Consider the following 27,899-nt stretch of genomic DNA (forward strand, 5'->3'; position numbering starts at 1 on the left):
CATATAAGAAAATAAATAATGGGGGAGAAAGGCTCTTTCCTTTCTGTCTGGCAGCAGCCATCAGGTAAGTCAAGATAGCTTCATATAAGTACATCCAGGAGCTATGGAGGAAGAAGCAGTCTGATATCATGCACTTGCTTCTGAGAGTCCCTGCCAGCAAGTACTGCCAGCTCTCTGCTCTACCACGGAGCTCCATACCTCACCCAGCCCAATAAAGTGTGCTGACTGGGCTACAAGGCCAGGCAAAGTTACATTATATATAGGATTCATGTGCACCGTGGTGGCTGAAAATGCCCACTTCCTAAGGGTGCAGCTTATGGCAAGCCTGTCTGTGCATCGTAGTCTTAACCAGATAAGTATGCTCAAAGTCCATTGCAGAGGAGAAAGCTGGATGCCACTGTGGGATTCTAAGAGTCCTGAATTTGTGTGTGTGTGTGTGTGTGTGTGTGCATGCGTGTGTGTGCGTGCACACATACATGTACATACATTTTTATTTATACATATATACATACATTTTTAGACTTTTTTTTATTTCTATGTGTATACATTTTTTTTTTTTGAGACAGAGTCTTGCTCTGCTGCCCAGCATGGACTGCAGTGGTACAATCTCCACTCACTGCAACCTCTGCCTCCCAGGTTCAAGCAATTCTCATGCCTCAACCTGCGGAGCAGCTGGGATTATAGGCAGGCACCACCACGCCTGGCTAATTTTTGTATGTTTAGTAGACATGGGGTTTCACCATATTGGCCAGGCTGATCTTGAACTCCTGTCCTCAAGTGATCTGCCCACCTTGGCCTCCCAAAGTGCTGGGATTACAGGTGTGAGTCGCTGTGTCCAGATAAGAGTCCTGAGTTTTTAGTTTGGTGAAGATTCAATATACAAAATTTTTGAGGTTATCCTCATTCATCCATTCCATACAGGTGTCAGAAAAAATCCTGACTCCCAGTGGATCACCAAACCAGTCCATAAGCAAAGGGAGATGCATGGGCTGACATCTGCAGGCCAAAAGATCCGTGACCTTGGAAAGGGTCATAAGTTACACCACACTCCTGGTGATTCTCACTGTGCAGTTTGGAAAAGGTACAATACACTCCAGCTCCACCGTTACCACTAATGTAAGTAATGTTTATAAAATTGATACCTAAAAAACAATTTAGGATACTCATGTCTGCTTACAAGTGTTATTTGTCTGTTAAAACTAGTCTGTAGATTGTTTCATGAATTCTTTGTCAAATTATGAAACTTAAAGTGTAATCTTTGAAGACTATAAGTTTCTAATAAGAAACATTTTTGTCTTTGCTTTATCTGATTAGGGAGTTACATGGCAGTGTTTAAAACATATTGTGTGGTATAATAGGTACTTTAAAAAAAAAGAAAAGAAATAATGAAAATACATAAAGTATGCATATAACACAAGAACCTAGCAAAAAGTAATTAAAGAAATTAGAAGAAACAAAAGATAAATGAACTAGGGAAAAATAGCAAATTGGATCAAAAAATTACAAGGTGGTTCTTTAAAAAATATAGAAAACAACTTTGAGTGTCATTAAACAAAATCAATACTAGAAATAATAGGCAGACATAAATTTTAAAAAGATTTAAAAATTTTTTAATCCAGATGGGTGATTTTTCTAGGAAAAAAAAATACAAATTTCTAAAATTAACAGAAGAGGTTAAAAATAAAGAAATAGAAAAGTTGTCAGAAATGAAGCCCAAAAAGTGTTATGAAGTTAGTTGGACCTCAAAGGAAAAAAGTGGTCATCTCTGTTTATAAATGGTTCTAAATAACAGACACTATGGAAAGCTTCCCATCTGATTTTAGGAGGATAGTCTAACCCAGATGCTTAAACTTGACAAGAATGGCCCTCAAAAGCAAACTATGAACTAATCTTACTTGTGAAAATAGATAGAAAACCTCTAAATAAAATGTTGGTAAACTGAATGCAGTAATTACCTAAAATAACCCATGTGATCAAGCAGAGTTCATTCCAGGAATATGAAGGTAATCAACAGCAGAAGTCTGTTGATTAAATGCACTATGCTAACAGAATAAAAAGAGGAAAATTCTATGACTTCATGATCCTCTCAAAAAATGCAAATTAGAAACATATATATATATATATATGTATTTCTATAGCCATTCCTCAAATTTTTTAAAATAAAATATAAAAATTTTTAAATATCTGTCATGCGTTGATCTAAGACAAAAAAAAGTAAGGTAAACTTAACACAGAGTTTATCTGGGCCAAGTTTGAAGACTGCAAACTTGGGAGCGTAGATTCTAGTTAACCTGAATGTACGCTCTGATTAGCAGTAGTTACTAGTGGTTTTTCAAGGGAAAAATAGGGAAGTTCCTAAGTTGTTTATTAAGAATTTATATTAAAATAGCATAACCTATTGATTGGCCGTAAGTTGTTCTTTGTATCACAGATTACAGGAATATGAAGATAATAGGGGAAGCAGCTAGTCAGGAACAAAATGGCTTTAAATGATTGTCCTCTGGCATGGGTGCAAAGAGTGGGAGGGATGTGACTGAAGTGCCATATTCACATCTCTCTGGGCCTGATAAAATTTAGCATATCTCACATAGCTCAGATGACTCTAAGCTATTTTTCTTTTCTTACATACTAGAAAAGGGCATGTCCTTAATATAATAAAGGATGTTTACCAGAAACAGCAAACATCCTATTTGATCACAAAACATTTGTGATCTGAGAAACTAATGTCATGCCCCTTTATCATAAAGTTAAGGTAAGGGGGATCATAAAGTTAAGGTAACAAAAGTTACAGCTTGAGGCATGACAACTTCCTAAATTCTCATGGCTACAAGTAAAACCACACTCTTACTAAGCCCCCTAGCAATAGGAGCTATTGGGCACTTCCTAACTCTGACTTACAATCCATTCCTCAAAATTTGAGGAATGGCTATAGAAATACAATTCTGATTGGACACAGGACCAACCTTACATTCTTTTCTGATAAACAACTGCAGACCTTCAGTTTCAGCCAACCTATAGAGGCTGTGCACTAATTGTCTTTGTGCCCTATAGCTTACCTTTTGAAGTAAAGAGCCAAATTCCACCTCATTTTCATGATAAAACCTGCCACCAAGTGAACATGGGATGTATGTTACATACATGCTTACCCCTGCACATGTGCTTGGCTCCTCTCATAAATATGTATAGCTTTTCCCTAAAACCTGCCGAATATGTATGACTCTATTGTATAATACAGACTCTGTGGGAGATAAAACCCAAACTTCTCCTTCCCTACTCAAAGGTAGAGCACCTTCAGTCAACACTGGAGACTCTCTCTTCCTGATCTGCAAACTGATACTGCCAATAAAGCTCTCCCTTCTACTATCTAGCCATCCTGGTGGTCATTTGAATGCCACATTAAAATAACGATGAAGACAAAGATGCTATCATCATTATTATTCAACAACTACACTGCATAAATTGTAAAATGTCAGCTGGGCACAGTGGCTCACACCTGTAATCCTAGCACTTTGAAAGGCCAAGGCAAGCGGATCACGAGGTCAGGAGTTTGAGACCAGTCTGGCCAACATAGTAAAACCCATCTCTATTAGGAAAATACAAAAAATTAGCTGGGTATGGTGGTGTGCACCTGTAATCGCAGCTACTTGGGAGGCTGAGGCAGGAGAATCATCGGAACCCGGGAAGCAGAGGTTGCAGTGAGCCAAGATCATACCATTGCCCTCCAGCCTCAGCAACAGTGCGAGACACTGTCTCAAAAAAAAAAAAAAAAAAAAAAAGTTATAAAATATCTACACAACAAAAGATATCATGAAGTTAAACTAGAAACATTTATAATATATAGAATAAATGGTTTCTATTAAAAATACATATACATATACAAATACAAACATATAAAAAGAGTTTCCAAAAATAACAAGAAATAGGCTGGGTGCTGTGGCTCACACCTGTAATCCTAGCACTTTGGGAGGTGGAGGCGGGCAGATCATGAGGTCATGAGTTCGAGACCAGCCTAGCCAACATAGTGAAACCTGGTATGTACTAAAAATACAAAAATTAGCTGGGCATGGTGGTGCACACCTGTAATCCCAGCTACTTGGGAGGCTGAGGCAGAGTGGCAGAGGTTGCAGTGAGCAGAGATGGTGCCACTACACTCCAGCCTGGGCAAAAGAGTAAGACTCCATCTTAAGAAATAAATAAATAAATAAATAAATAAAACAAGAATTAGACAATCCAATAACATCTTTTTTGCAGGGTCATTTGGCAGGAGCTATCAAAATTTTAAATGTTTATTACCTTTAATTCTGCTTCCATTTTCATGAATGAGCTTTAAAATTCACACAAATGCTCAGAGAATATATACATACATATATATGTATGTGTATATATATATATATATGGATGCTTGTTGCAGCATCGTTTACAAGAGAGAAAAATTTGAAATCTAAGTGTATTAAATGTTGAATGGTTAAATAAATAATGGTATTCATATTAGAAAATACTCTCAGCCCTTAAAAACACAGTGGGGCACAGTGGCTAATCCTGTAATCCCAGGGAGGCCAAGGCAGTTGGATCACTTGAGGTCAGGAGTTTGAGATGAGCCTGGCCAACATGGTGAAACCCCATCTCTACTAAAAATACAAAAACTAGCCAGGCATGGTGGCACATGCCTGTGATCCCAACAACTTGGAAGGCTGAGACAGGAGAATCTCTTGAATCCAGGAGGCAGAGGCTGCAGTAAGCCAAGATCATGCCACTGCACTCCTGCCCCTGGGCGACAGAGTGAGACTCCATTTCAAAAAAAAAAATGAAATCAATAAAAATAGTGAAATATGTCTGTATGAACCGATATGCCGGGTATCTGAGAAAGATTAAGTGAAAAAAAGTAAGTAAAACACAACAAATATAACTATTGGACTTATGTGACTATGTCATTTTTATAAATACAGTAACAATGATATAAGGATACAATGATATTATGAGGATACAAACCAAATGGATAACTTCTAAGAAGGGAAGTAGAAATTGGCAGCCCAGGGTAGAAATCAGAGACAATAGTGAGGAAAGAAACTGTGGGATTTTCAGGCTTTACTGAATATACTTCTCAGTAATCCAAATTTTTAACATTAAGAATGTATTCAGTGTCACCCTCCTAGCTCAACTGGTAGAACAGAGACTCAAGAATGTGTTCATACAGCAGCATAATTCATAAGAGCCAAAAGGTGGAAGCAATCCAAATGTCCATCAACTATTGAATATAGAAACAAAATGTAAATCCATAAACTAGAATATTATTTGACCATAAAAAGGAATGACGTATTGATACATGTTAAATGATATACTGATAAATGAACCTTCAGAACATTATGCCACATGGAAGAAGCCAGTCACAAAAAAAAAAAAAAAACCATATTTTATGTGATTCCATTTATTTGAAATGTCCAAAGTGACTAATCTATAAATACAGAAAACAGATGAGTAGTTGTTTAAGGCTAGGGGAAAGGCAATGGAGTTCTGGGTTGTGCTAATATAAGGAATGGCTGGATTCTTTCTGAGAAGAAAACGTTCTAAATTTGATTATGGTGATGGTTGCACAGGTCTATGAATATACTAAAAATCATTTAATTGCAAACTTTAAATGAGTTAGTTATATGATACATGAATGTCAATAAAACTGCTATAAAAATAATAATAATCCAACAATTTAAAAACTTAATCCCAAAGAGAAAGTAAAGATAAGAGAACAAGTGCTAAGAATGCAAAGAAAACTAGAACAGTGAAATTTAGAGTCACAGTACAGGTACCACGCAAGAGTGGGATACAGAAATAAAATATTAGAACTTTGATTTCCATTTGATTTTTACATAAAAATAATAAAGAAATTACGTTTTACTAAAATGTATAATATGGTTGACTATTTTACTCAAAGGATCACGTGTCCTATGAGGTTGAAGAGGCATCCTGAAAAAAAAAAAAAAAAAAAAACAGAGTTCCACAGGCAGGCTGACCATGTGGTCTTTGTTTATTTTTTTCCTTTTCAGCATATTGCAATATTTGACTGGTTAGGTGAAGTTACAGATTATACTATTTAGATTTAACAAAATACATCCCTTTTAAAATGAGTAAGTGGCTGCAAAAGTTCTGCAAATAAAACATTGCTTGAAGCTAATAATTAGATTTTGCACACAAATGAAAAACAAGAAATTGGAAGACCTTATCTATTATGATCTCTTCTGTGGATAACACAGAATAAATAACAACAAATATTTGTCACATGAATGAACAATATAAAAATCATGAAAAGCAAGAAGGAACACTAAGGAAATTCAGTAAACAATTCTTCACTTTTAGTACATGTACCTATACTTGTTACTACCATCCTCCCCCAAACAGGGTAAATATAGATATAAATGTTGATCTTTATTATTAAAATCATATAAAATGGAAACATATTAGGAATTTACACATGGATATGTTATATGTAAAAGACCAAACTACAAGCCAGGCTCAGTGACTCACACCTGTAATCCCAGCACTTTGGGAGGCCAAGACGGGCGGATCACCTGAGGTCCGGAGTTCAAGACCAGCCCGGCCAACATGTCAAAACCCATCTCTACTAAAAATACAAAAAATACCTGGGTGTGGTGGCGCCCACCTATAATTCCAGCTACTCAAGAGGCTGAGGCAAGAGAATGGCTTGAAACTAGGAGCGGAGATCATGCCACTGCACTGCAGCCTGGCAACAAAGACTTAAAAAGAAAAAAAAAAAAACTAAACTACAAGGGATCCGGTTATTTTCATGTAACAAATTTCTCATGAATCTTATTGGAAGCATGCCTTTAACAGTGTGTCTTAATTCATTCAGACATATAAAGGCAACAGTGCTATGCAAGATCCTCTTAAGTATATTAAAACATTCAAAGACATTGAGAAGTACTCCAAAGCTGTGCTGTACTTTGTAAGGAATTATGCTTCTTTCTGGCAACTAAAGACACACTGCTAGTTTAAGGATGACAGAATATCTTCAAGTTGTAGTAAAGTATAATATCAACTGACACATGGTGATAATAAACCACGAGGTAGGAAGAGCTTAAGGCCTTGATGTCAGAGAAAAAAGTTAACAGAAAAAAAGCTAAAAACAAAGGCAGAGAGAAGCCAACCTCAGGAAAGCCCTTGGCTAATGTAGCAGGTGAGAGATTTCATTTTATGAGATTTCAGCCCTATTAGTCAGAAAGAAGTATTTCTACAAAGTACCTGTAATTGAAAAGATCACTACACTACTAAACTATTAGTTACCCTGTAGCTAGGGACTGCCAGCAAATTAATTCCTGAGTGACAGTTGAGATTCTCGTGCTTTTTTTTTTTAAGGGGATGCAGAGACCAAGACAGTTTTTGTGGGTTTTTTTCAATGAATATTTAGAAAGAACACTTTTAAAAAGCAGTATCAACTGGCATGTGAGGGGTTCAAAGTTGATTTGGGCATTTCTCCTTAAGTCCAGTAGAAAGAGTGCACTAATTACAGCAAGAAAAGGAAAAGAAAAATCTGCATGGATTAAGCAAAAAGCATACAACCCTTGGTAGCAGTCAAGGTGGAATGTGTTTGCGGCGTGATTTTTTTTGCAAGCCCAGCTACGTGTCCTTATAGAATCCCAAGGGTTCTGCCTACTCCCTGGGACCAAAAGCAGCGCCCCAAGGGAGCAGCTAAATGCTGTGGACCCGATCTACACCTAGCTAACCCAGGAGATCCCAAAGCCCGGCGTCGCCTCTCCCCGACCTGGGATGTTCTGCCACCTGGACCCGACGCGTAGCTGGGCTCTCTGTAGCCATATTTCGCTAGATGCTTCTTTCTTCTGTAATTTGAAGTGGCTAAGCAAAGCTCCCAGAGCAATCACGAGACTTCGCTGACAGGAGCCGTTTTCTTCCGGGAGGTAACCAGCTCCTGCCCTGCGGAAATCCTGCAGCTTCGCTGAGGTGGCTGCTTCCAGTCGGCCCCGCCTCTGGCTCCTCCTCCCTCGACTCAGCCAGGGAGGGACTAGGCGCACGCAGGAGCACCCAGCGCAGAGCACGTGCAAAGCTGACTAGTGAGATTTTCTTTTTGCGCCTTGTGGATGTCTGGGAACAGTGTCATAACCTGGCGCCTTGTAAACACCTTAGTTTCCGGTCTGTCTCGGGCAGCGTTGTTGGTTTTTTTTTTTTTTTTTTAAGTTATGGTTTTGGTGTTTATAGTCCAGCAGCTACTCCCCAAACAACACTAAAATGTTTAGCTATTGCTTCTTTTGTGGATTATTTCCAAATCAAGCAACATAAAATTGATGTATCACTTGATTTAAATAGATTTGCATTTATTTACAGGTTAGAGGCATTGGTGGGCTTTCCTAGAACACAGCAGTGAAAAGACAGAAATACGTGCCTTTTAATGTGCAACACCCCTTAGCATCTAGTTAAACCTCTTCATTTTTCACTTACCTCGAGAAATCCTGGATGCCCTATCTTAAAAAGTACATTATCCCCACTGCATCACTTACTTTTCCTTCCTTCATAGTTCTATTAGCTTATGTATTTATTGTCTATCTCACCACCTCCACCGTCAATACCACTAGAAAGCAACTAAGGGCAAGCAGATTGGTTTTTAATGAATAGGTAAGATAAAGTGAATGAATGATGAAAGGTGAAGTGATGTGCCTAAGATCACAGCGATCACTGGGAGCAAAACTGAAATTAAAATTCAGATCTGTTAACTCTCAATCTAGTGCACTTTGCACCTCTGAAATGTTGAGATTAAACCCAAGTGAAGACAGCTAGCAGTACACCTATTCATTCCAAAGTTTCCTGATTGAGGAAGTTTGGGCTAACATGCTCCGCACACTAGGGGTAGTAGCATAACTTAGAGAGATTCGGCAAGTTGTATACATGAGTAAGTTGCTGCTCCAGAATTTCTATATGCATATGCATACTTTGTCTCCATGTTTCCTTCCCCCTTTTGTATACAGGGTTTACAGTCACCCGCCACCACACCCAGTTATATTTTTGTATTTTTAGTAGTGACGGTTTCACCATGTTGGCCAGACTGGTCTCAAACTCTTGACCTCAGGTGACCCACCCATTCAGACCCCCAAAGTGCTGGGATAACAGGCGTGAGCCACTGCGCCTGGTCAAATGTTTAAATATTTTCACTATTAGATATGTCAAATAAGAACTAATGGAATATCTTCTTGAAATTGAAAAGGAAATACTATTTTTCTACCCCATAAGGATTGTTGGAAAGGTTTAAAGAGACAATAACATATGCAAAGTGCTTACTTAGCAAGATGCCTAGTATAAGGAATATAGTACAAGAAAGTCATGTTAGTTTTGTATACCTTCTGTATACAGGAGGAAGGGGGAAGGAAACATGGAGACAAAGTCTGAATGGACAATAAAGTTTAGCCAAAGAGTAGCAGCTCCTTGGCACTCCTTTGGGTTATTACTGTAAATGATACATCAAAGAAACAAAGTTACTCTGGTCTCTGGGCTGCTTTTTCACTACTATTTCAGTCCCTCTTTATGATGTTCAAATGAATCAATTATATCTTCTTGTTTCTGAGGCCTAATAAATCCTAGTTTGATGTTCATTTTGGTTTAAGTTTGAGCAACAGGAGTCATCACTGTCACTTGTAAATTGTTTTAATAGGGAGATAACCTAAATTTAACAAAATGTAAAATGTTTAGGAACATCAGTAAATACAGAAAAGAGCAGAATCTTTTTTTTTTTTAGACAGGAGTTTTGCTCTTTGTTGCCCAGGCTGGAGTGCAGTGGCGTGATCTTGGCTAACTGCAACCTCTGTCTCCCAGGTTCAAGCAATTCTCCTGTTTCAGCCTCCCAAGTAGCTGGGATTATAGGCACCCACCACCACACCCGGCTAATTTTTGTATTTTTAGTACAGATGAGGTTTTACCATGTTGGCCAGGCTGGTCTTAAACTCCTGATCTCAGGTGATCCTCCTGCCTCAGCTTCCCAAAATGCTGGGATTACAGGCCTGAGCCACTGCACTCAGCCTCTAATATATTGTTTTGCATTAGTTCAAAAATAACCAATTCTAAAGTTTTGAAATTTTTTTAGTAGTCCAAAATAAACTAATTTTATACAGGCCTCAGCCACCTGAGTAGCTGAGATTACAGGCGCCTACCACCATGCCCTGCTAATTTTTTTTTTAAGTAAAGATGGGGTTTCACCACGTTAGCAAGGCTGGTCTCGAACTCCTGACCTCAGGTAATCCACCCGCCTTGGCCTCCCACAGTGCTGGGATTACAGGCATGAGCCACCGCGCCCAGATGGAATTATTTTTTAAAGAATAAAATGTCAAAGATAATCTCTGCAGAATTGCTTAAAAATGCGTTATTTCTGCAATACTCTGAATGTATAACGGTAATGGCATGAGTCATGGTACACTGGTACATTCAACAAGGAATTATTACACAGCCACTAAAATAATTATTATCAGGAATATATTTTAAGACTGGGCAATACGGTTCACACCTGTAATACCAATGCTTTGGAAGGTTGAGGTGGAGGGATTGCTTGAGGTCATGAATTCAAGACCAGCCTGGGCAACATGGTAAGACCCAATCTCTACAAAAAAAAAAAAAAAGTTTTAAATTTGTCAGGAATAGTGGCATGTACCTGTAGTCCCAGCCACTGAGCAGGCTGAGGTGGGAAGATCGCTTAAACCCAGGAGTTTGAGGCTGCAGTAAGCTATGATGGTACACTGTACTCCAGCCTGGGCAACATAGCAAGATCCTGTCTCTAAATATAAACAAATTAACAAACATTGACCTATCCTGCTACATAGATTCAAAAAGAATCCAAATCTATACCTATGCTTAACTGCATAACATTTGTGGATTCACGTGGACAGATATGGAAGTTTACATGAAAAATGCTACCTGTTTGAAAAGCGGTTTTCCTCCTTTATTTCATTGTTTTCTTTATGTCAAATTCTGCCAATGATTTTGTGTAACAATAATGTGTGTGTTTTTTTAATGGTATGGGAAGAAGTTCTTTATCAGGTGACCCCGCATAACAGCTGCCCAACCACACAATGTAGACATGAATAAAGATGGCTCAGAAATAGAGTGTACTAGTATTAGTGACTCAACTAGTGACCATTACGATAAAGGGAATAAAGTTTTGACTGATTTACAGTAGTTTTTAAATGCATTTTATATTGAGAAGTTATTTCATGTTTTCTTAAAACAACTATTGTATTGAACTAAAAATAAACTAGGTAGTTTGTTCACATAACAAATCTACATTCAAAAGCATGCTTACAAATTTTCCACTTAGTTCATTTTTCTGTTCTCAGCATTACTACAAATGCCTCATTCTGCCATCATGTTGAATTCTTAAGCATCTTCTATATCATTTTCAGGGGCATCTCTGGGAAGTAGTGATGCCTATCTTCCCTCAGAAATACACTGCTATCCCCAGTATACCCACAATTCACACATTTTCCCTTCTCTGATGTGTGCCACTTTTTGGCACAATAGAAAAAACACACTAATAGGATTTGAAAAACTAAATTCTGGGCCTGGTTAGGTCATAAACTATAAAAACTTTAGGTCATATATTTTCCCCAGGTGCTTGTTTCTCCACTGCAAAAAATAACCCATATTTGCTTGGTCCTTTGTAGTCCTTTACTATTTCATTTATCTTCATGATAACCCTTAAATTTAAGTAAGGTAGCATTATGCTCTTTTTATAGAAGAAATTCCATCTCAAAGAAGATATAGTCTCCCAAAGATCCCACAAGTAGTAACATATTAGGCAGAGCTAAACTCACATACCTCACTCAAGATCCTAGTACTGGTACATGCTGTGCTAAGTTTGCTAAAATTGATGAAGCAGCAATTTCTCAGGTCCCTTGTAATGATCCTGTTCTCTGCCTTTACTTGCTATTTTTTCTCTCTTCTCTCAACTAGTGTTAACATCCGAAACAATATATAATCACAAAATTTCATTTGCCGTGTTTTTTTGATTCAATTATTCTTTAAATTTTTCTATTTCCATGTTAAAAAAGTTTCCACTTCTGCCTGCCTCTCTGAAGGCCATGGGACTTACCTGTTTGTCAAAGCAGAAATTCCCAACATTTTGTAAACACAATTAATCACATTTTATCACTGTAAAGACAATCATTCCATAATTAAATCCAATTCAAAATAAAATAAATCCTCAATATTTCTTATTCCCAGGAGTAGTAATTTTAATTAGATTCTATTGATTCATTATTTTCTACTGTGCGCCTTTCTCTGAGAAATATTGTTTGTCTACCTTGCTATCCAGTCTCTTTTTGCTGACAAGAAAATGTCAGTCTTAAGAGTCAGGAAAGCTTCTACTTTCACTATCGCATATGAAGAATGAACTAAACACTTAACTTGGAAAGTGAAACTTAAATGAGGGATTCAACACATTTCCCAAGGCATCATATGACCAATTGAAAAGTTGGTATGATGTGCCTAAAATAACAAATTAACTTTTACTTATAATAAAGTTACAGATGTGCTGATTAGTCATGCTGACATGTACATATGAAATATACCTAAACCAAATTAAAAGAAAACAAAATACATTCTATGGCAATCTTGAAAAGTCAGGGAGCTCAATAAATATTAAGAGTATGCTCTCACAATGAGAGCATTAAACACTTGGTAATTAACATAATGTAATATGAAAAAATGAGAAAACATACAGGATGAGGGATGAGGAGTACACATAGGAAATTTTTGTGATTTTCTTCATTTTGATTGTATTGTTTTCTTGTCTTCAAGAGGGAAGATTTGACTTCAACAACATATTTAAAAAGGGAATTCACATCTTTCTGTTCTCAATGGTATTCTTGAGCTATTTTCTCAGCAGCCCATGTTCCTGGATAAAGTTTATGATTATTGAGAAGTGTCAATGCTTCTACCATGGAAATTATGCCTTTGGGGATGCTCTCAATATTTATCATATCAAAGTGATGACCTTTCGGCAAATCTGAATTCCTTTGGCTCTTGACATGTTTCAGCAGCTTTTACCAGCACGGAAGACACAGGATCTTTGAAATCAACATATACATCTCTTAGAAATGAAGAAATGATAGCAGCTTGTCATCTTTACGAGCAGTCTCTCCCTTAATTTCTGGATAGAGACTAATCTGCTCTCGCAGGAGGCTGTTGGTAGAGGGATGCCTGCAGGAGGAGAGGGCTTCATCTTGCGGATTTCCCGTTTTTCTCGGTTCTCTAGGTCGAAATTCCTGATCCTGCGAGTCACCGCAGCCCCCATCCCCCCATAACATGATACCCTCAGGTTCCCAGTAATGTATTTTTTAAAAACCAGTCGTTGTTACCTTAATTTGGTCCCAAGGGCTGTAAAGGTCAGTTTATAATTCGTTGAACAACTAAGATTTAAGGCAACTCAACTGATACCTGTATAACTAATTTGGGATATCCACAGAACCGTTTTGTCTCCTACAAATATAACAAACATTAAGTGTAAACTGTGTTGCTGAAAAGTACTCCCAAGTATTTTAGGATAATCCACCGTAAGGTGTGAGCTAAATGCACACGCACGATGACAGCAGAAATAATACCTGTCATATAGGACGGGCATGTCAGCCTTTTCTCCGCGAAAGGCTTCTGGTCCTAAGCTGTCCCTTACTTTCATCGGAATGAGATGCTTCCAGAGTCCCAGGCAAGGGAGGACACTGCTCCCTTACTCAGGAGGCTGGAAATGGCTCGATGCGAGCGCAGTTTCTGACGCCCTTCAGCTGAGACCTGCAGCCCCTGACAATTTCCCAGTTGCTAGGTTTAGTTGCTAAGGCACCAATCGCTTCGCAGGAAAAGGTGGGTGGTGCAGTCCCTTTTGGAGTCGTACCGAATCCTCTAGATGTCGAGGTAATTGGTTCCGGCAGGAAACAGCTCCTCTAAGAGGAACGGGAAGGCGAAAGAAGCTGAGAGTGACGTCTCTGAGCCGCGGAGGATTGTGGGAGGAGGTTGTCTCCAATTTCTCCTCCCCCTCCCGGCCAAGATGTCTGACATGGAGGATGATTTCATGTGCGATGATGAGGAGGACTACGACCTGGTGAGGCACAGGGAACGAACTCTGGGGGTGGAGATGTGTCTAGTTTTCGAGGCTCCGGCCGAGGCGGCCGCGGCCTCTCCCCGTAAAGCATGTGCCGCTCCCAGCCTCTCTCAGTGCGGTGACAGGACTGGTTTACCTCCTCTCCGTTCCCGCACTGGGCCTGGGCCTTGCTTCTCCAGCATGGGGGAAGGGAGGGCAAAGAAGGCAGCGAAGGGGGTCCTGGGCTTTGCGCTCCAAGTCTGAGCGTCTTCTGCGTTTACACAGGATGCCCCTGGCCCCAGGCGTTCGGTTCTCTGTGTCTCCTGCCTCCCCACCGCGCGAGCCGCCTCGGTGACCATGCTGCGGTGTAGGCCCTGGCTTTGCTCCTTTGGGCCCAGCGTTCTGGGTCCCCACTTCTTCACACTCGAACTGAGCGGGTGCGAAATGCTAGGAGAAGTCTGAAAACTGGGCGGGGGTGGGGGGTGCCTTCTGCTCCCAGGCCTGGCCGCGAAATGCAACTTGAGTCTCCTGGAGACACAGCTTTAATAGCCTTGTCCAGGGTCAGTTTTGGTCTGAGGTAAGTGTGTAGTGGAGAGTTCAAAGCAGGGATAACTGAAAAAAGGGTAGTTGAATTACTTGCTCAGTTCTTTATAAAGAAAAGCTGGGGAGGAGATTATGCTTGTTGTGTTTTTCGGGGATGGTTTGTAAGATAATTGAACCCATGGCTTTTCTCTTAGAAATTTCCTAGTGTACAAAGTTTAAAACAGTAACAGCATAGAAATAAATGAATTTCTCTGGCTGAGTGTTGATTTTCAAAGATTCAAGGCTTCATTTAGTAATGGATTTACAAGTTCGAATAACGTTTGCTATTAAAAAAACATCGTGTGGAAACTCAGAAAATTGTCTTGACCCAGAGTTAACGTCAACTTGCTTTTTTTCTTTATTTTAGAGGTGTTTCATATAGTTCTTTTATGTCATTTTAAGTGCCAAAGGTTGTCAAAATATTAATGTATTTTTTAAATTAGTCTGTAACTTCGTATGTATTTTTAATTCTTTTCATTTTAAAAGAAGGCACACTTTGCAAGCGGGAGACAAATTCTCGCTATTATTTAAAAGTCATAGTAGAGATTTTTACAATTTTTAAAAGTAAATGTAGTTTTCCTAATAGTTACGATTGCTGCCTTAAATTTTACTTTGTGCAAGCCAAGCCAGTTATAGGCAGTGACTTCAGTTCATTAAGAATATGTATTTATCCATTTTTACTTAAATTGTTTGTTCATATTACAGGTGTTTGTTATCAAAATATTTCTTTTAAATTTGCTTGTAATTTTTTAATTGATTCATAATATTTTGTATATATCTATGGGGTTTTTTTACTTGCATAGAATATGTAATGATCAGTCGGTGTTTAGAATATCCATCGCCTTGTGTTTTTATCGTTTCTGTGTCTTGGGAATGTTTAAAGTCATCTCTTCTAGATATTTTGAAACATAAAATACATTTTTAACCATAGTCATCCTACTCTGCTATCAAACATTAGAACTTACTCCTTCTAGCCAACTATTGGTTTGCACACATTAACCAACTTCTCTTACTTGTGCACTGCTGTTTCCCCCCACATTTGTCCTATCATTCTATTTTCTACCACCATGAAATCAACTTCTTTTGCTCTCACATCTGAGTGAGACAGAACATGTGATATTTATCCTTCTGTGCTTGGCTTATTTCACTTAACCTAAATCTCCAGATCCATCCATGTTGCTGCAAATTGACAGAATTTTATAATTTTTTATAGCCAAATAGTATTCCATTATGTATATATATCACATTTTCTTCATTTATCCATTGATGGACACTTAAGTTAATTCTGTGTCTTTGCTGTTATGAATAATGCTGCAGTAAACATGGACTGCAGGTATCCCTTTGATATACTGATTTTCTTTCCTTTGGGTAAACCCAGTAGTGGGATTGCAGGATCTTTTGGTAGTGGTTCTAGTTTCAGAGAACCCTCCATACTGTTTTGTAGAATGGCTATGCTAATTTACATCCCCATCAACAGTGTAGGAGAGTTCCATTTTCTCCACTTTCTTGCCAGCATTCTATTATTTTTTTGTCTTTTTGATTAATAACCATTCTAATTGTGGTTTCGATTTGCATAGAGATAGGATTTTGCTGTGTTACACAGACTGGGCCCAAACTCCTGGGCCCAATCAGTCATCCTGCCTCAGCCTCCTAAGTAGCTGAGACTACTGGCACGTGCCACCATGCCCAGCTGTATGTCATCTCCTGAGAAATTGCATTTGTATTATTAGTTTGTGTTTGGAAATATTTCTGCTTATCTCTTTCCTAAGCAGTTGTCTGTTGGATGCATAACTTATTAGCACTGTGATTCAGTTGAAGATCATCTTTGAGAATGTAGTGTAGTAATGGCAATGAGAATCTTCATTCCATGAAGCACCTGATTAACTTTGTAAGATTTTTTATTAGGTATATAATGTTTTAACTTGGCCATGTTTTCTCAGCCTTTTAGGGGCTATACTACGTGAGCAATATAATAAAGTTGAATATATTATTTTTTTTTTTTTTTTTTTTTTTTTTTTTTTTTTTTTTTTTTTGGAGACAAGAGTCTCACTCTGTTGCCCAGGCAGAGTGCAGTGGCACAATCTCCCCTCACTGCAACCTCCACCTCCCGAGTTCAAGTGATTGCCCTGCCTCAGCCTCCAGACTAGCTGAGATTACAGGTGCCTGCCACTACACCTGGCTAATTTTTTTTTTTTTTTTTTTTTCCTTAAACGAGACAAGGTTTCATCATTATTGACCAGGCTGGTCTCGAACTCCTGACATTGTGATCCACCTGCCTTGGCCTCCCAAAGTGCTGGGACTACAGGCATGAGCCACCACGCCCGGCAATTTTTTGTATTTTTATTAGAGGCAAGATTTCACCATGTTGGTGATGCTGTGACCATGTTTTCACAGTGAACTTCCCACTCCTGACTTCAAGTGATCTGCCCACCTCGGCCTCCCAGACTGCTGGGATTACAGGTGTTAGTCACCGCGCCTGGCCTTGTTTTAACTTGTTTATTTCTTAAAGTAAGATTTTGTACTACTGCATAATGAAATGAAATGTTGGAGTTTTCTGTTGGGCATTTTTGTTTTTCTTTCCCTAGTATTAAATAGCTCTTCCTCCCCTCATCTGTCTTTCATCAGGTATCTATCCGGTGTCTAATTGTAAAATTATTTATGCTCCATTTACTAACAGTTAAAACTTTTGGTGGTATAAAATGTATTTAGTAATTTGTTTTTCGTTTCCTTAAATCATATATTATTGAAAAAAAAAAAGATTAAGAGGCAGGTTCCCATTTCATGCTTACATTTTGCCAAAAGAGATTTTCTTTTTTTTAAAATAGTTATTTTGTCTGGTATTCCTCCTCCCCCTTTCTTAGTAATTTGAAAGTCTTCAGGTATTTGTTTGTTGGAAAATTGGTCATCACCTCCTTTTAGTTAAAGTATTAACTAAGAGCTATGAGTTTTTTTGACTACAATGATACTCAGCGTATCTTTACTGGTTGTCCATCGATACGTTTTAACACCCTAAATCACTTTTTGGTCCTGCCCAATCTGGTGGAAATAGGTAGTTAGGATACCACCTGAAAAATTAAGTCTGTTTCTAAAACTGTACTGTTTTTACCCAGGAAAGTAAATAATGATCTCTGCCTAAGAAGGATCTAAAATAAAAGAAAATAAACTTAGGTATTTTTAAGAAAAAAAAGAAGAAGAAATGAATGTAAAAGAAATTCAGCATACATGTATGGTCATGTATGTTCTAAGATCTGTTTGATTTTTGTTAGAGATAGAGGCATTTCTAAACATAATCTGTGGTAGGAGATGGTGCTAGTAAATGACATTTAATGCATTGCTAATTTTACAGGTTTATAGATTATTTGCCACTCCAGTAATATTAAATAATAACCATAGTGCCATTCATTAAGTTGGTAAGGCCATTGATAAGCTGTTTTAATTCCACAGTTCAATTGTTCTACCATGAAATTTCTAATATTTTTTTTAGAAAGGATTTAAGACAAGTTGACTTTATATCAAAAATTATTCTTTAGTAACTTCTGTTATAGGTAGGGTATTAAATATTTGAATATGATTATTTAAATGTATTACAAAGAAAACATTGTCTAAAAATTAGAATAATTCCATTTGGTTAAAATTAGAATAATTCCATTTGGTTAAATATATTACCATCTGTGAGCCTCATTATATTCCCCTAGTCAAGCTCATAATTGGGATTATTGAATAAATGTTTACTAGTATTGTTTTTCTTAATATTTAGCAGTTTTTTTTTTTTTAACTTTTAGGTTCAAGGGTACATGTGCAGCTTAGTTATATAGGTAAGCTCATGTTACATCGGTTTATTATACAGATTATTTCATCACCCAGGTACAAAGCCTAGTACTCAATAGTTATTTTTTCTGCGCCTCTCTATTCTCCCACCCTTTACCGTCAAGTAGGCCCTAGTGTCTCTTGCCTTCGTGTTAATAAGTTCTCATTATTTAGCTCCCACTTATAAGTGAGAACATGCAATATTTGGTTTTCTGCTTCTGCATTAGTTTGCTAGGAATAATGGCCTCCAGCTCCACCCATGTTCCTGTGATTTTGTTTATGGTGTAGCAGTTTTAATGCTCTACATTTTTACTTTGTCTATTTTTGTGTGTGTAGTAGGGAGGAAAATGAGTCTTAGCTACAGGATGTCTTACAGGCCCTCGAATTTGTCACACTTTTAATAAAATCAGTAGAAAGATGATGGTCAATTGCGAGTGCTGTGTACATAGTGAACATATATCTACTATAAATGTTAAGTTCAAAAAATATCAAAGAGAGTATAATCCATATTATTCAAATTTTGTTAGGTGGGAAAAATATAGAAAAATGTCTGGAAGTAAATTATCAATGGTTTAAAATTTTTTTTTTGGAGACAGTCTCACTCTGTTGCCTAGGCTAGAGTGCAGTGATGAAATCTCAGCCCACCGCAACCTCCACCTCCCTGGTTCAAGCAATTCTCGTGCCTGAGCCTCCCAAATGGCTGGGATTACAAGCCTGAACCACTACACCCAGCTAATTTTTGTATTTTTAGTAGAAACGGGGTTTCACCATGTTGGCCAGGTTGGTCCTGAACTCCTCATTTCAGATGATCTGCCCCACTCAGCCCTCCAAAGTGCTGGGATTACAGGCGTGAGCCACCACCCCTGGCCAGTTTTAGGTTTTTTTTTTTTTTATTTGTTTTTGTCTTGAAGACTTTTCACGGTGAACCTATATTGCTTTTATTGATGGAGGTGGGCAGGTTGCAGGATGCAAATGATGAACAAATATGTTACTTTAAAGGCCAGACAGTGACTCTGTCGCTACATTTTTTAAATAGAAAATACATGCACATGGTTCAAAACCAGAAAATATAAAAATATATACATCAAAGTTTTCTCCTCCGTTTTGTTCCTTATCTGTCCAGCTCCCATTCTTCTTGGTAGACAACCAAATATACATTCTTAGCCATCCTCTTTTTTTTTTTTTAACATTGATATAGCATATTGTAAATCCTGTTCTTCGCTTTTTATCTGAGAAATTATTCCGTATATGTATGCTGGAGCTTCCTTATTTTTTATGGCTGCCTTGATTGTACGGATGTACCATCCTCTATTTGAACAGTTCTCTATTGATAAGAATTTGACTTGTTTTCAACATTTTTAAAAAACAATGTGCAGCTTATTTTAAAAAAAATTTGGCTGTAGCTAGAGTTTTTTCCTTTTTTTAGATGTAGTTGAAAATTAAGAATCAGGTTTGATAAATAAGTGTAGCCATTCAACTGGATGCTGTTGTTTCAGGGTAGAAACACACAACTCCAGTGAAGTTGGGTTTTTTGAGTATTTCAGAAGCATTGCTGTAATCCACGTCAGTATTATTGGAATAATTTTACTGTACCTTAAAGCTACTACTTCAAAGAAAAATACTGATTTGAAATATAAGTTGGCAACTTTTCAAAAAGGCCTGTTGTATTACCTCATAAATGTACCTTGTATAATGCACTTGGAGAGGTTCTAACAAGAATAGCTAAAACAATGGGACACAACTTTTACATGCTAAGGATAAAATAAAGTTATATAAATTTAATAATAAACTTAATGATTAATAATAAGCGTAAGTATATTTAATAAAAAATAAAGACGTTTCACTGGTAACTTAAATCTGCAAACTATGGGTATCCAACAAAGTGAATTTGTACTTGTATATTATATCTCAAAATGAACAACATATGGACCTCCGTGGGAATTAGAAACTTCCTACAAGATTCAGCCCCCAAATTTGACACAAGAAAAACTAAAGCATAGAGATTGAGGGACTTAACTAAGTTTATAGGACAAATTTGTGAGAGAGTCAGAACTGGAGCCCAGGTTTTATAGTAACTCTTTTAGGATGCTGAAACAAATGACTTTTATGATAGCTCTCCTTGGGAAATTTAATTTGAACACTAAAAATTTAGGACAGTTTTGTTGTTTGTTTGTTTGTTTTTGATGGAGTTTCGCTCTTTTTGCCCAGGCTGGAGTGCAATGGCGTGATCTTGGCTCACCTCAACCTCTGCCTCCTGGGTTCAAGCAATTCTCCGACCTCAACCTCTTGAGTAGCTGGGATTACAGGCATGTGCCACCACGCCTGGCTAATTTTTTGTATTTTTGAAGAGACGGGGTTTCACCATGTTGCCCAGGCTGGTCTTGAACTCCTGACCTCAGGTGATCCACCTACCTCAATCTCCCAGAGTACTGGGATTACAGGTGTGAGCCACCCTACCAGCCGGTCAACAGTTTTTTTTTTTTTTTAATACTTATTTACTCCATAAATAACAAATCAGCACCCATTAACTTGTGTGATTTTTTTTTTTTAAATGGATAACTTTATCAGTAGCTAAACCATAAATGGCTACCTAGGATTTGAATTGCGTCTGGTTTTTAAGGATAATGAAATACTGCCCTATGTCTCTTATTGTGTCCAGCATCTGATAGTTAGACCAGGCTCAGAAAGCATTGTTAATGGTGAGTCTTGTTTTTCTAAAGTATGTTTCTTAGGACTTCTATTGGCAATAGATACAAGAGTAAGTAAATGAGCTATGGAACTGATCCCGTTAAGTAGCTACATTCCAGATATAGTCAAAATTGACCCTGGCTCCTCTATGTTGTGTTATTTTGGAATGTCAAACCATCTTTTATTTTAATTAACCAAACACTTACTAAGTGTTTATATCCCAGGCTCTCAGAATACACAGATGAATAAGAAAATTCCTGCTTCTGAGAAATTCACAGTTTGGCCTGTTTTAACATATGAAGCTCTATGTTAGAGAGATGCATGTCATATGGAAGCATGACTGAGAAGAAAAATTTAGTTTGCTAAGAAGAATGATGCTAAGATGAGTTGATAAACACATTTCCCAGCAGTATTAGGGCAGGGGAGTATCATAGGAGAAAAGCAGAAAGGTTGTTAGGAGGGAAGGTGGTTTAGAATTCTAGCCAAAAAAGGAGTTTATGCCAAAGCAGAGATTTAAAACTGTGTGGCATGTTTGAGGAAGAGTAGATTTTGGTCGTGTGGATGGATCACAGATTACTTTGGGGAAATATCAGGACATGAGTTATATAAGCAGATTGGAACTATTATTGAAGTTTAGGGTTTTATTTTTGTAAACAGTTTTACAACTGTTCATGTAAAACAAGTGGTTTTTCATTTATTGCTTAAACTCTTCATTTGTTTTTAAAGCATTCTTTATATACTAATTGAAATTTCACTTTCTCTTCTGTTAAAAAACATTTAAACTTTAACAAATTATTATCTCTTATTCATTTGACATAACTAAATTCAGTTTAGCAATACTTAATCAGTACTTCTAGATTCCCTATTGTGATTAATGGCATCATATGTTACCAAGTTCTGATAGTCATGGGTAATTTTATTTTCCTTTGTCTTGTGCCCATATGGGCACTTTTATTTTACATCTTTAACACTGTTTAACATCTTCTATGTTTATTCTATTATTTATTGCATCCCCTACTTTTTCTCCTCGTTCTGCTTCTTGGGATCAGGGCTTCACATCTCCTGGCTAGACTTTGAAGATTATCCAGTGGGCTACCTCATTGCTACCAGAGTACTCTTCCAGAAACACATCTGATTATTTCCTTGTAAAATCTTTTAGAGACTCTCTATTGGGTCTCAATCCTTGCTTGACTTCTGTTGTCCTGTTCCTCCATTCAATACCAGCTCATCTTTCTTTCATCAACCAATACATAACATCCTGTGCTTTAGCCCAAACTGTTCATACTGTTTCAAGCTTCCTTGGTTTTGCAGGTTAATTGCTTTATTTCAGCCGCCCTTCCTCTTTGCTGGTCATTCCTGTTGATACTTTTATACCTGACTCAGATATCTTTTTCCTTCCTCTAACTTAGTAGTTTTTGAGATGCCAGTAGACTTAGTATGTGTGTCTATTATGCTAGGAAGCTCCAAAACTCTAGTCCTACTTGTCATGTATATCTTTCAGCTTCTACTTTCCACTTCTCAAAACCTGACCAGTGTTTTTTCTAAGCTGTTTTGAGCCAAGAAACCGAAAATAAATGGACTCTAAATTTTTACTTTGTGATAAATGTAAATCAGAAATATTTTTCATTTTGCTTCCAGGTTCAAGTCTGCATTCTGAAGGTTTGGGTTGCAAAAAAGTAGTTTTCTAGTTCAAGGAGCTATTCCTATCTTACTCAACAGTTTTAAGTTAATCTATGATAAATTGTATATTATATGGTAAATCTGTTTATGTTTGTTCCGACTTAATAAAACAATTAGAAAAGAACTGATTTCCAGAGGCATAGAGCAGGGTTTTTGTTTGTTTGTTTTTGAGACAAGAGTTTTGCTCTCCTTGCCCAGGCTGGTGTGCAATGGCTTGATCTCGGCTCACTGCAACCTCTGCCTCCCAGGTTCAAGCGATTTTCCTGCCTCAGCCTCCTGAGTAGCTGTGATTACAGTTGCCCACCACCATGCCCGGCTAATTTTTTGTATTTTTAGTAGAGACGGGATTTCACTATGTTGGTCTGGCTGGTCTCGATCAAACTCCTGACCTCAAGGCGATCTTCCCATCTCTGCCTCCCAAAGTGCTGTGATTAGAGGCATGAGCCACCGCTCTAGACTTAGAGTAGGTTTTATAGCTGTGATTCTTTACTCCAAGTCTTCCCTAAAGAATGCCCTTAAGGCTTAGATCTGAAATGATATACAGCAGTTAACCAGATGGAGAGAGGTGGAGGTGGAAAGAGATAGGAATAGCACATAAAAGTAGGAGAATTTGGCCACTTGTTAAGACCCCAGGGTGACTACAGCAAAATGAATGAGGGAGAACTTGATAGGAGATAAGGTTGTACACAGGAATCAAGTTTTGATGATTTTGCTCTTGATTTTAAGAGGAGTGGGAACCACTTTTGAAGAAAAAGATTAAGATAATTTACATTTTGTGAAAATTATTTTCCTTGCTTAATTAACCATGAGGATATGAGAAGGCTGTTAAGTTTGTGGAGAGATGAAACTAGTTTGATAGGGCAAGGTGGTAGCAGGCAAGGAAGTGGATAGATTTGAGATTTATTTTGAAGGTAGAATCAGTAAGGATTTTTATGTTCTTTGTTTATGTCCTTTCATTGTTTATGCTGTTACTACATGTACTATTCTCTTTATCCTCTCCCATTTTGTCTAGCGGGCAAACTTCCATTTATCTTTCAAAACCCAGCTTTGAAGGCATCACTGTCACAGCATCATTCTGTGTATTGTTGGCTTGTTGATTCTTTATTAATTTCTATTTTTTTTAGCATGATCAGTTTCTTTGTAGATAAGCCTAGATTGCAAGGGTTAAGAAGTCAATGAATAATTATGAAACTTATTTACTACCTAGTTTCATTTTGTCCCTAAAAGAATTGTTCCAAGTGATTTTCATATGTTAAACATAACGGAATTCCAGATCTTAAATCTGGAAAACTGAGTGACAGTCTCATGTTCTCACATAAGGGAGGAAGGAATTATCCTCCAGAGGGGGAAACATTACAAAGCCACTCTTGAGAGTACTGAAAACTTCATCTTGTGTTAATGTATTTTTGAGCTTTCGAGAAACTTGTTGTACACAGCATACCTTTCTCCATTCCTATACTTTTATGGGACTGTAACAAATGTATTTTTGAGACCGAGTCTCCCTTTGTTGCCCAGACTGGAGTGGCGAACCTCTGCTCACTGCAACCTCCCCCTCCTGGGTTCAGGCAATTCTTTTGCCACAGCCTCCCGAGTAGCTAGCTGGGACTACAGGCATGTGCCACCATGCCTGGCTATTTTTTTTTGTATTTTTAGTAGAGACGGAGTTTCACCATATTGGCCAGGGTGGTCTTGAATTCCTGACCTCGTGATCCAACCACCTCGGCCTCCCAAAGTGCTGGGATTACTGGCGTGAGTCATTGCAGCTGGCCTGTAAGAGTTTTTTTATAAAGAAATGTGTTACCTGTATTTGGATTTAGAAATAATGTAATACTATTCTTGTCTTTTTGTGTTTAGTTCCAGGTAGTAATCTTAATTTGATATAAACCTGCCCTTTGTAATGACTTATTACTGAGAAGGACATACTCTGTATCTTATGACTCATAAAGTAATAATTGCCATTATACCAGTCCATGTAATCCTCATTATTAGATTGACTATCCCGGAACTGTATAAAACTCTTATTTACACTGCTCCACAAAAATGGTTGTTTTATTCCAGTTTTCCCTTCCGCCTTGTTTTTTCCCACTAAGAATTGAACTCATGTAATGGAACGTCTCATAAAATTATAAAAATCCATTTTGTTTTATCTATTTTGATTTGTTATGAAGCTGATTAAGTTACATTAGCATAAATAGCTGTTTTATAGTCCACATAAGGCAAATATTCTTATTAACATAATTACATTTAACGCTAGACGACTGTGGAATGTGTAGATTACCATCCTAGCTAGTTTTAGACCATGTTAGAATAATGAAATTTAGACTTGGGGAGTAGAAAAAAATTAGATTACAGAACCAAAGATTAAGAATTAGAACACATCTACATTAGGTTTCCCTCAGATTTCATGACTAACGAAAGCTTAGCCACTACAGAATTGGGATCATTAACCAATATTAGATGTTTGCATTCTTCTTTTATGTTGATTCTATAGAAATTTTAGCTTTTTTCTGAAAGAAAGAAATGGTTATATTCGGCCATACACTTGCTTTTGACTCCTCCCTCCTCCTTTCTCCAACCCCTGGTTTTATATAACAGTTGAATGTCAGTGGCATTTTACCTGTGTATTCAAAGTTGTTTTGTCTTGTATAAATATGTGTTTTTTCTCTTAATCCATTAACTTTTTACATTGCTATGTGTGGGTTTCTTTTTTGTTGTTGTTTCCTTTTAATTTTGCTTTCTTTCCAATATACAGGAATACTCTGAAGATAGTAACTCCGAGCCAAATGTGGATTTAGAAAATCAGTACTATAATTCCAAAGCATTAAAAGAAGATGACCCAAAAGCAGCATTAAGCAGTTTCCAAAAGGTTTATATTCTTTTCCAATTGATTCTGTGTGTTAATTTTTTAAAATTATGTGTTAAATAAGTCCCAGGTGATTTTATGTCAGAAATGTGTTTTGAATACTTAATTATCCTATAAGGTAAGTTAGCATTAAGCAGCACAAGCAAATATTTCAAAAGCGTTACCCTGTTGTTTTTTCCAGTCCAGCTATCTATGGAGCAGGGCCATTGTCCTGAAAAACTAGGACAGTTCTGGCAGAAGAACCATCAACATGATGGTCAATAGATACTCACTGCAATCTTATTTTTTGAAGAGTAAATCAAACAATTGTGGTTTCATTATTAAAAAAAGCTTGATATCTTGACTTACTGATACACTTATGGATTATTTTTACCATTGGTTGGTTATTCAAGGGGAAAAAATATTTCAGGAACTGTATAATAATCAAGAAGTATTTCCTGATGAAGGAACTTTAAGCTTGCTTATCTTCAAACATCTTACGACTTGTTTTTTTTTTTTTTTTTTTTTTAAGACTTAAAAGTGACAGTGAGAAATGGTGGAATCCTTGGGGAAATGTTTTTTATTCATACAGTGTAAAATTAATTAAATACTTACACATTGGCCATCATTAGAAAATAACATATTACTATTAAGATAAACTAAAAATTTCTTCCTTTTCTTAGGTTTTGGAACTTGAAGGTGAAAAAGGAGAATGGGGATTTAAAGCACTGAAACAAATGATTAAGATTAACTTCAAGTTGGTAAGATATGTTTTGAGGGGAATTAAACTAATTAAATAAATTCTATAGGTAAAAACATCATGACAAAGTACTGTTACATCTACTTCTCTAAAGTAATTCTTTGGATTTGTTTTTATATTTAGTCTGCTTTGCATTTAGGACTGTAGTAATAGTAAGTTTAAAAAAAAGGTTCTACATAGGATACAGAAGTTTTCTATTTAAGAAAATTTATTATTTTAGATGCATGGACAGTATTTGGCTGCATTATTAATAGATTGACTTTTTCACAAAGGTTTAGAATTTACTTTGGAGTTTTAAAATGCTCCTGTTTATTATAAAGAGTTTCTCTTCCATTGACTAGGGCCAAAAACATTAGCATTATGCTTAAGTCTTCTCTTTGCCTCGTACCCCACAAATAATCCATTGGCAAATCCACATGGCTTTATATCCAGTATGAATGCTGCTTACCATTTCTACCTCTTCTACCCTACTCCAAGGCACCACTATTTCTTACCTAGACTATTGCAATAGCCTCTTAACTGGTCTCCTTACTTTCATCCTCACCCTGCTACAGTCTGTTCTCCACAAGTAGCATAGTGATCCTTTTAAAAAGTCAGATTATGTCATTCCTTTGCTCCATATAATGGTCCCCAACTCCCTCAGTAAAATCCAAAATCCTTACCATGACCTGTAAGTCTTTATGTAAGCGCATTCTTTGCTGCTGTTCTTGTTTATTTGCTCCATCACTGGCCTGATCTCTGTTCCTCAAGTCATCCCAAACACAACCCTGTGTAAAGGCTTGCACCTGCTGTTTCCTCTGCCTCAGCAGCTCCTCTCTCATATAACCATATGGGGTTTTTTTCTTCATTTGATTCAGGTCTCTGCTCAAATGGCACCACAAACTGGGATGGCCTTCCCATGACTACCCAATATAAAATAGTGTTCTTCCCATCATCACTGAAATTTCTTTGCTCTTTTCCTTCTTTTCATTTTGGTCTATTATTTATTGCCCATCTTCACGCCTCCCCTCCCCCCAAGTAAGTTATAAGCTCCATGAGAGCAGGACTTTGTTTTATTCACTGTTACATTCTTAGAACCTATAATGATGGCTGTCATTTGGTTGGTGCTCAAATAGTTTGTTGAATGAACTCATAACGTGTTCCAGAGAAACTGGAATTAGGACATTATACTCATAAAATGTCATTCCTCAGTTTCTTTAAACTAGTAAAGAATACAGGGTAGAAGTGGAAGGAAAAAGAGTCAGGAGATGATAGGACTAGGTACAAAAATGAATCTTAGATCACTAAAGGAGAAGAACTTTTGAGAGAAAGATAAACTTGAAGCTCAGATTAGCAGGGAGTGAAGCTGTTGTAGAAGAATAACTGATATGTTACCACTTTCTTTTTGTCCTGTTTTTGTATTTCCCATATGATATGCCTCTTTCTCCCCGTTAGCTTCTCTTTTTTTTTTTTTTTTTTTTTTTTTT

The 27,899-nt window shown here is 37.3% G+C and overlaps 2 protein-coding genes and 1 pseudogene across 9 annotated transcripts in view; 1 reads left to right on the plus strand and 2 right to left on the minus strand.

Annotated features, from left to right (window-relative positions):
* GALK2 (galactokinase 2) overlaps window positions 1-13,850 on the minus strand; it is a 108,916-nt gene extending 95,066 nt beyond the window's left edge. The window contains exon 1 of one of the 6 annotated variants that reach the window (XM_032297808.1): window positions 13,605-13,850. In XM_032297808.1, coding sequence (XP_032153699.1) covers window positions 13,605-13,678 — 74 coding nt within the window. In that variant the 5' untranslated portion in view covers window positions 13,679-13,850. Of the gene's footprint in view, window positions 1-4,293; window positions 4,316-7,724; window positions 7,747-7,771; window positions 8,019-13,604 lie in introns of those variants that run through there. The other 5 variants (XM_032297810.1, XM_032297809.1, XM_032297811.1 and 2 more) reach the window with 5 other exon arrangements.
* LOC116564557 lies at window positions 11,009-13,697 on the minus strand (annotated as a pseudogene). The gene is made up of 2 exons (XR_004274968.1): window positions 13,605-13,697; window positions 11,009-13,482 (listed from the first exon to the last, which is right to left on the minus strand). The product of XR_004274968.1 is annotated as an NADH dehydrogenase [ubiquinone] 1 alpha subcomplex assembly factor 4 pseudogene (transcript).
* A 105-nt stretch (window positions 13,851-13,955) lies between the features above and the next one.
* COPS2 (COP9 signalosome subunit 2) overlaps window positions 13,956-27,899 on the plus strand; it is a 33,535-nt gene continuing 19,591 nt past the window's right edge. For both annotated transcript variants that reach the window (XM_032297814.1, XM_032297815.1), the window contains exons 1-3: window positions 13,956-14,095; window positions 25,584-25,697; window positions 26,357-26,434. In XM_032297814.1, coding sequence (XP_032153705.1) covers window positions 14,042-14,095; window positions 25,584-25,697; window positions 26,357-26,434 — 246 coding nt within the window. In that variant the 5' untranslated portion in view covers window positions 13,956-14,041. The remainder of the gene's footprint in view (window positions 14,096-25,583; window positions 25,698-26,356; window positions 26,435-27,899) is intronic.

This window comes from Sapajus apella, unplaced genomic scaffold (assembly GCF_009761245.1).
Source record: "Sapajus apella isolate SASKATOON/1434 unplaced genomic scaffold, GSC_monkey_1.0 scaffold37, whole genome shotgun sequence".
Taxonomy (NCBI): Eukaryota; Metazoa; Chordata; class Mammalia; order Primates; family Cebidae; genus Sapajus; species Sapajus apella.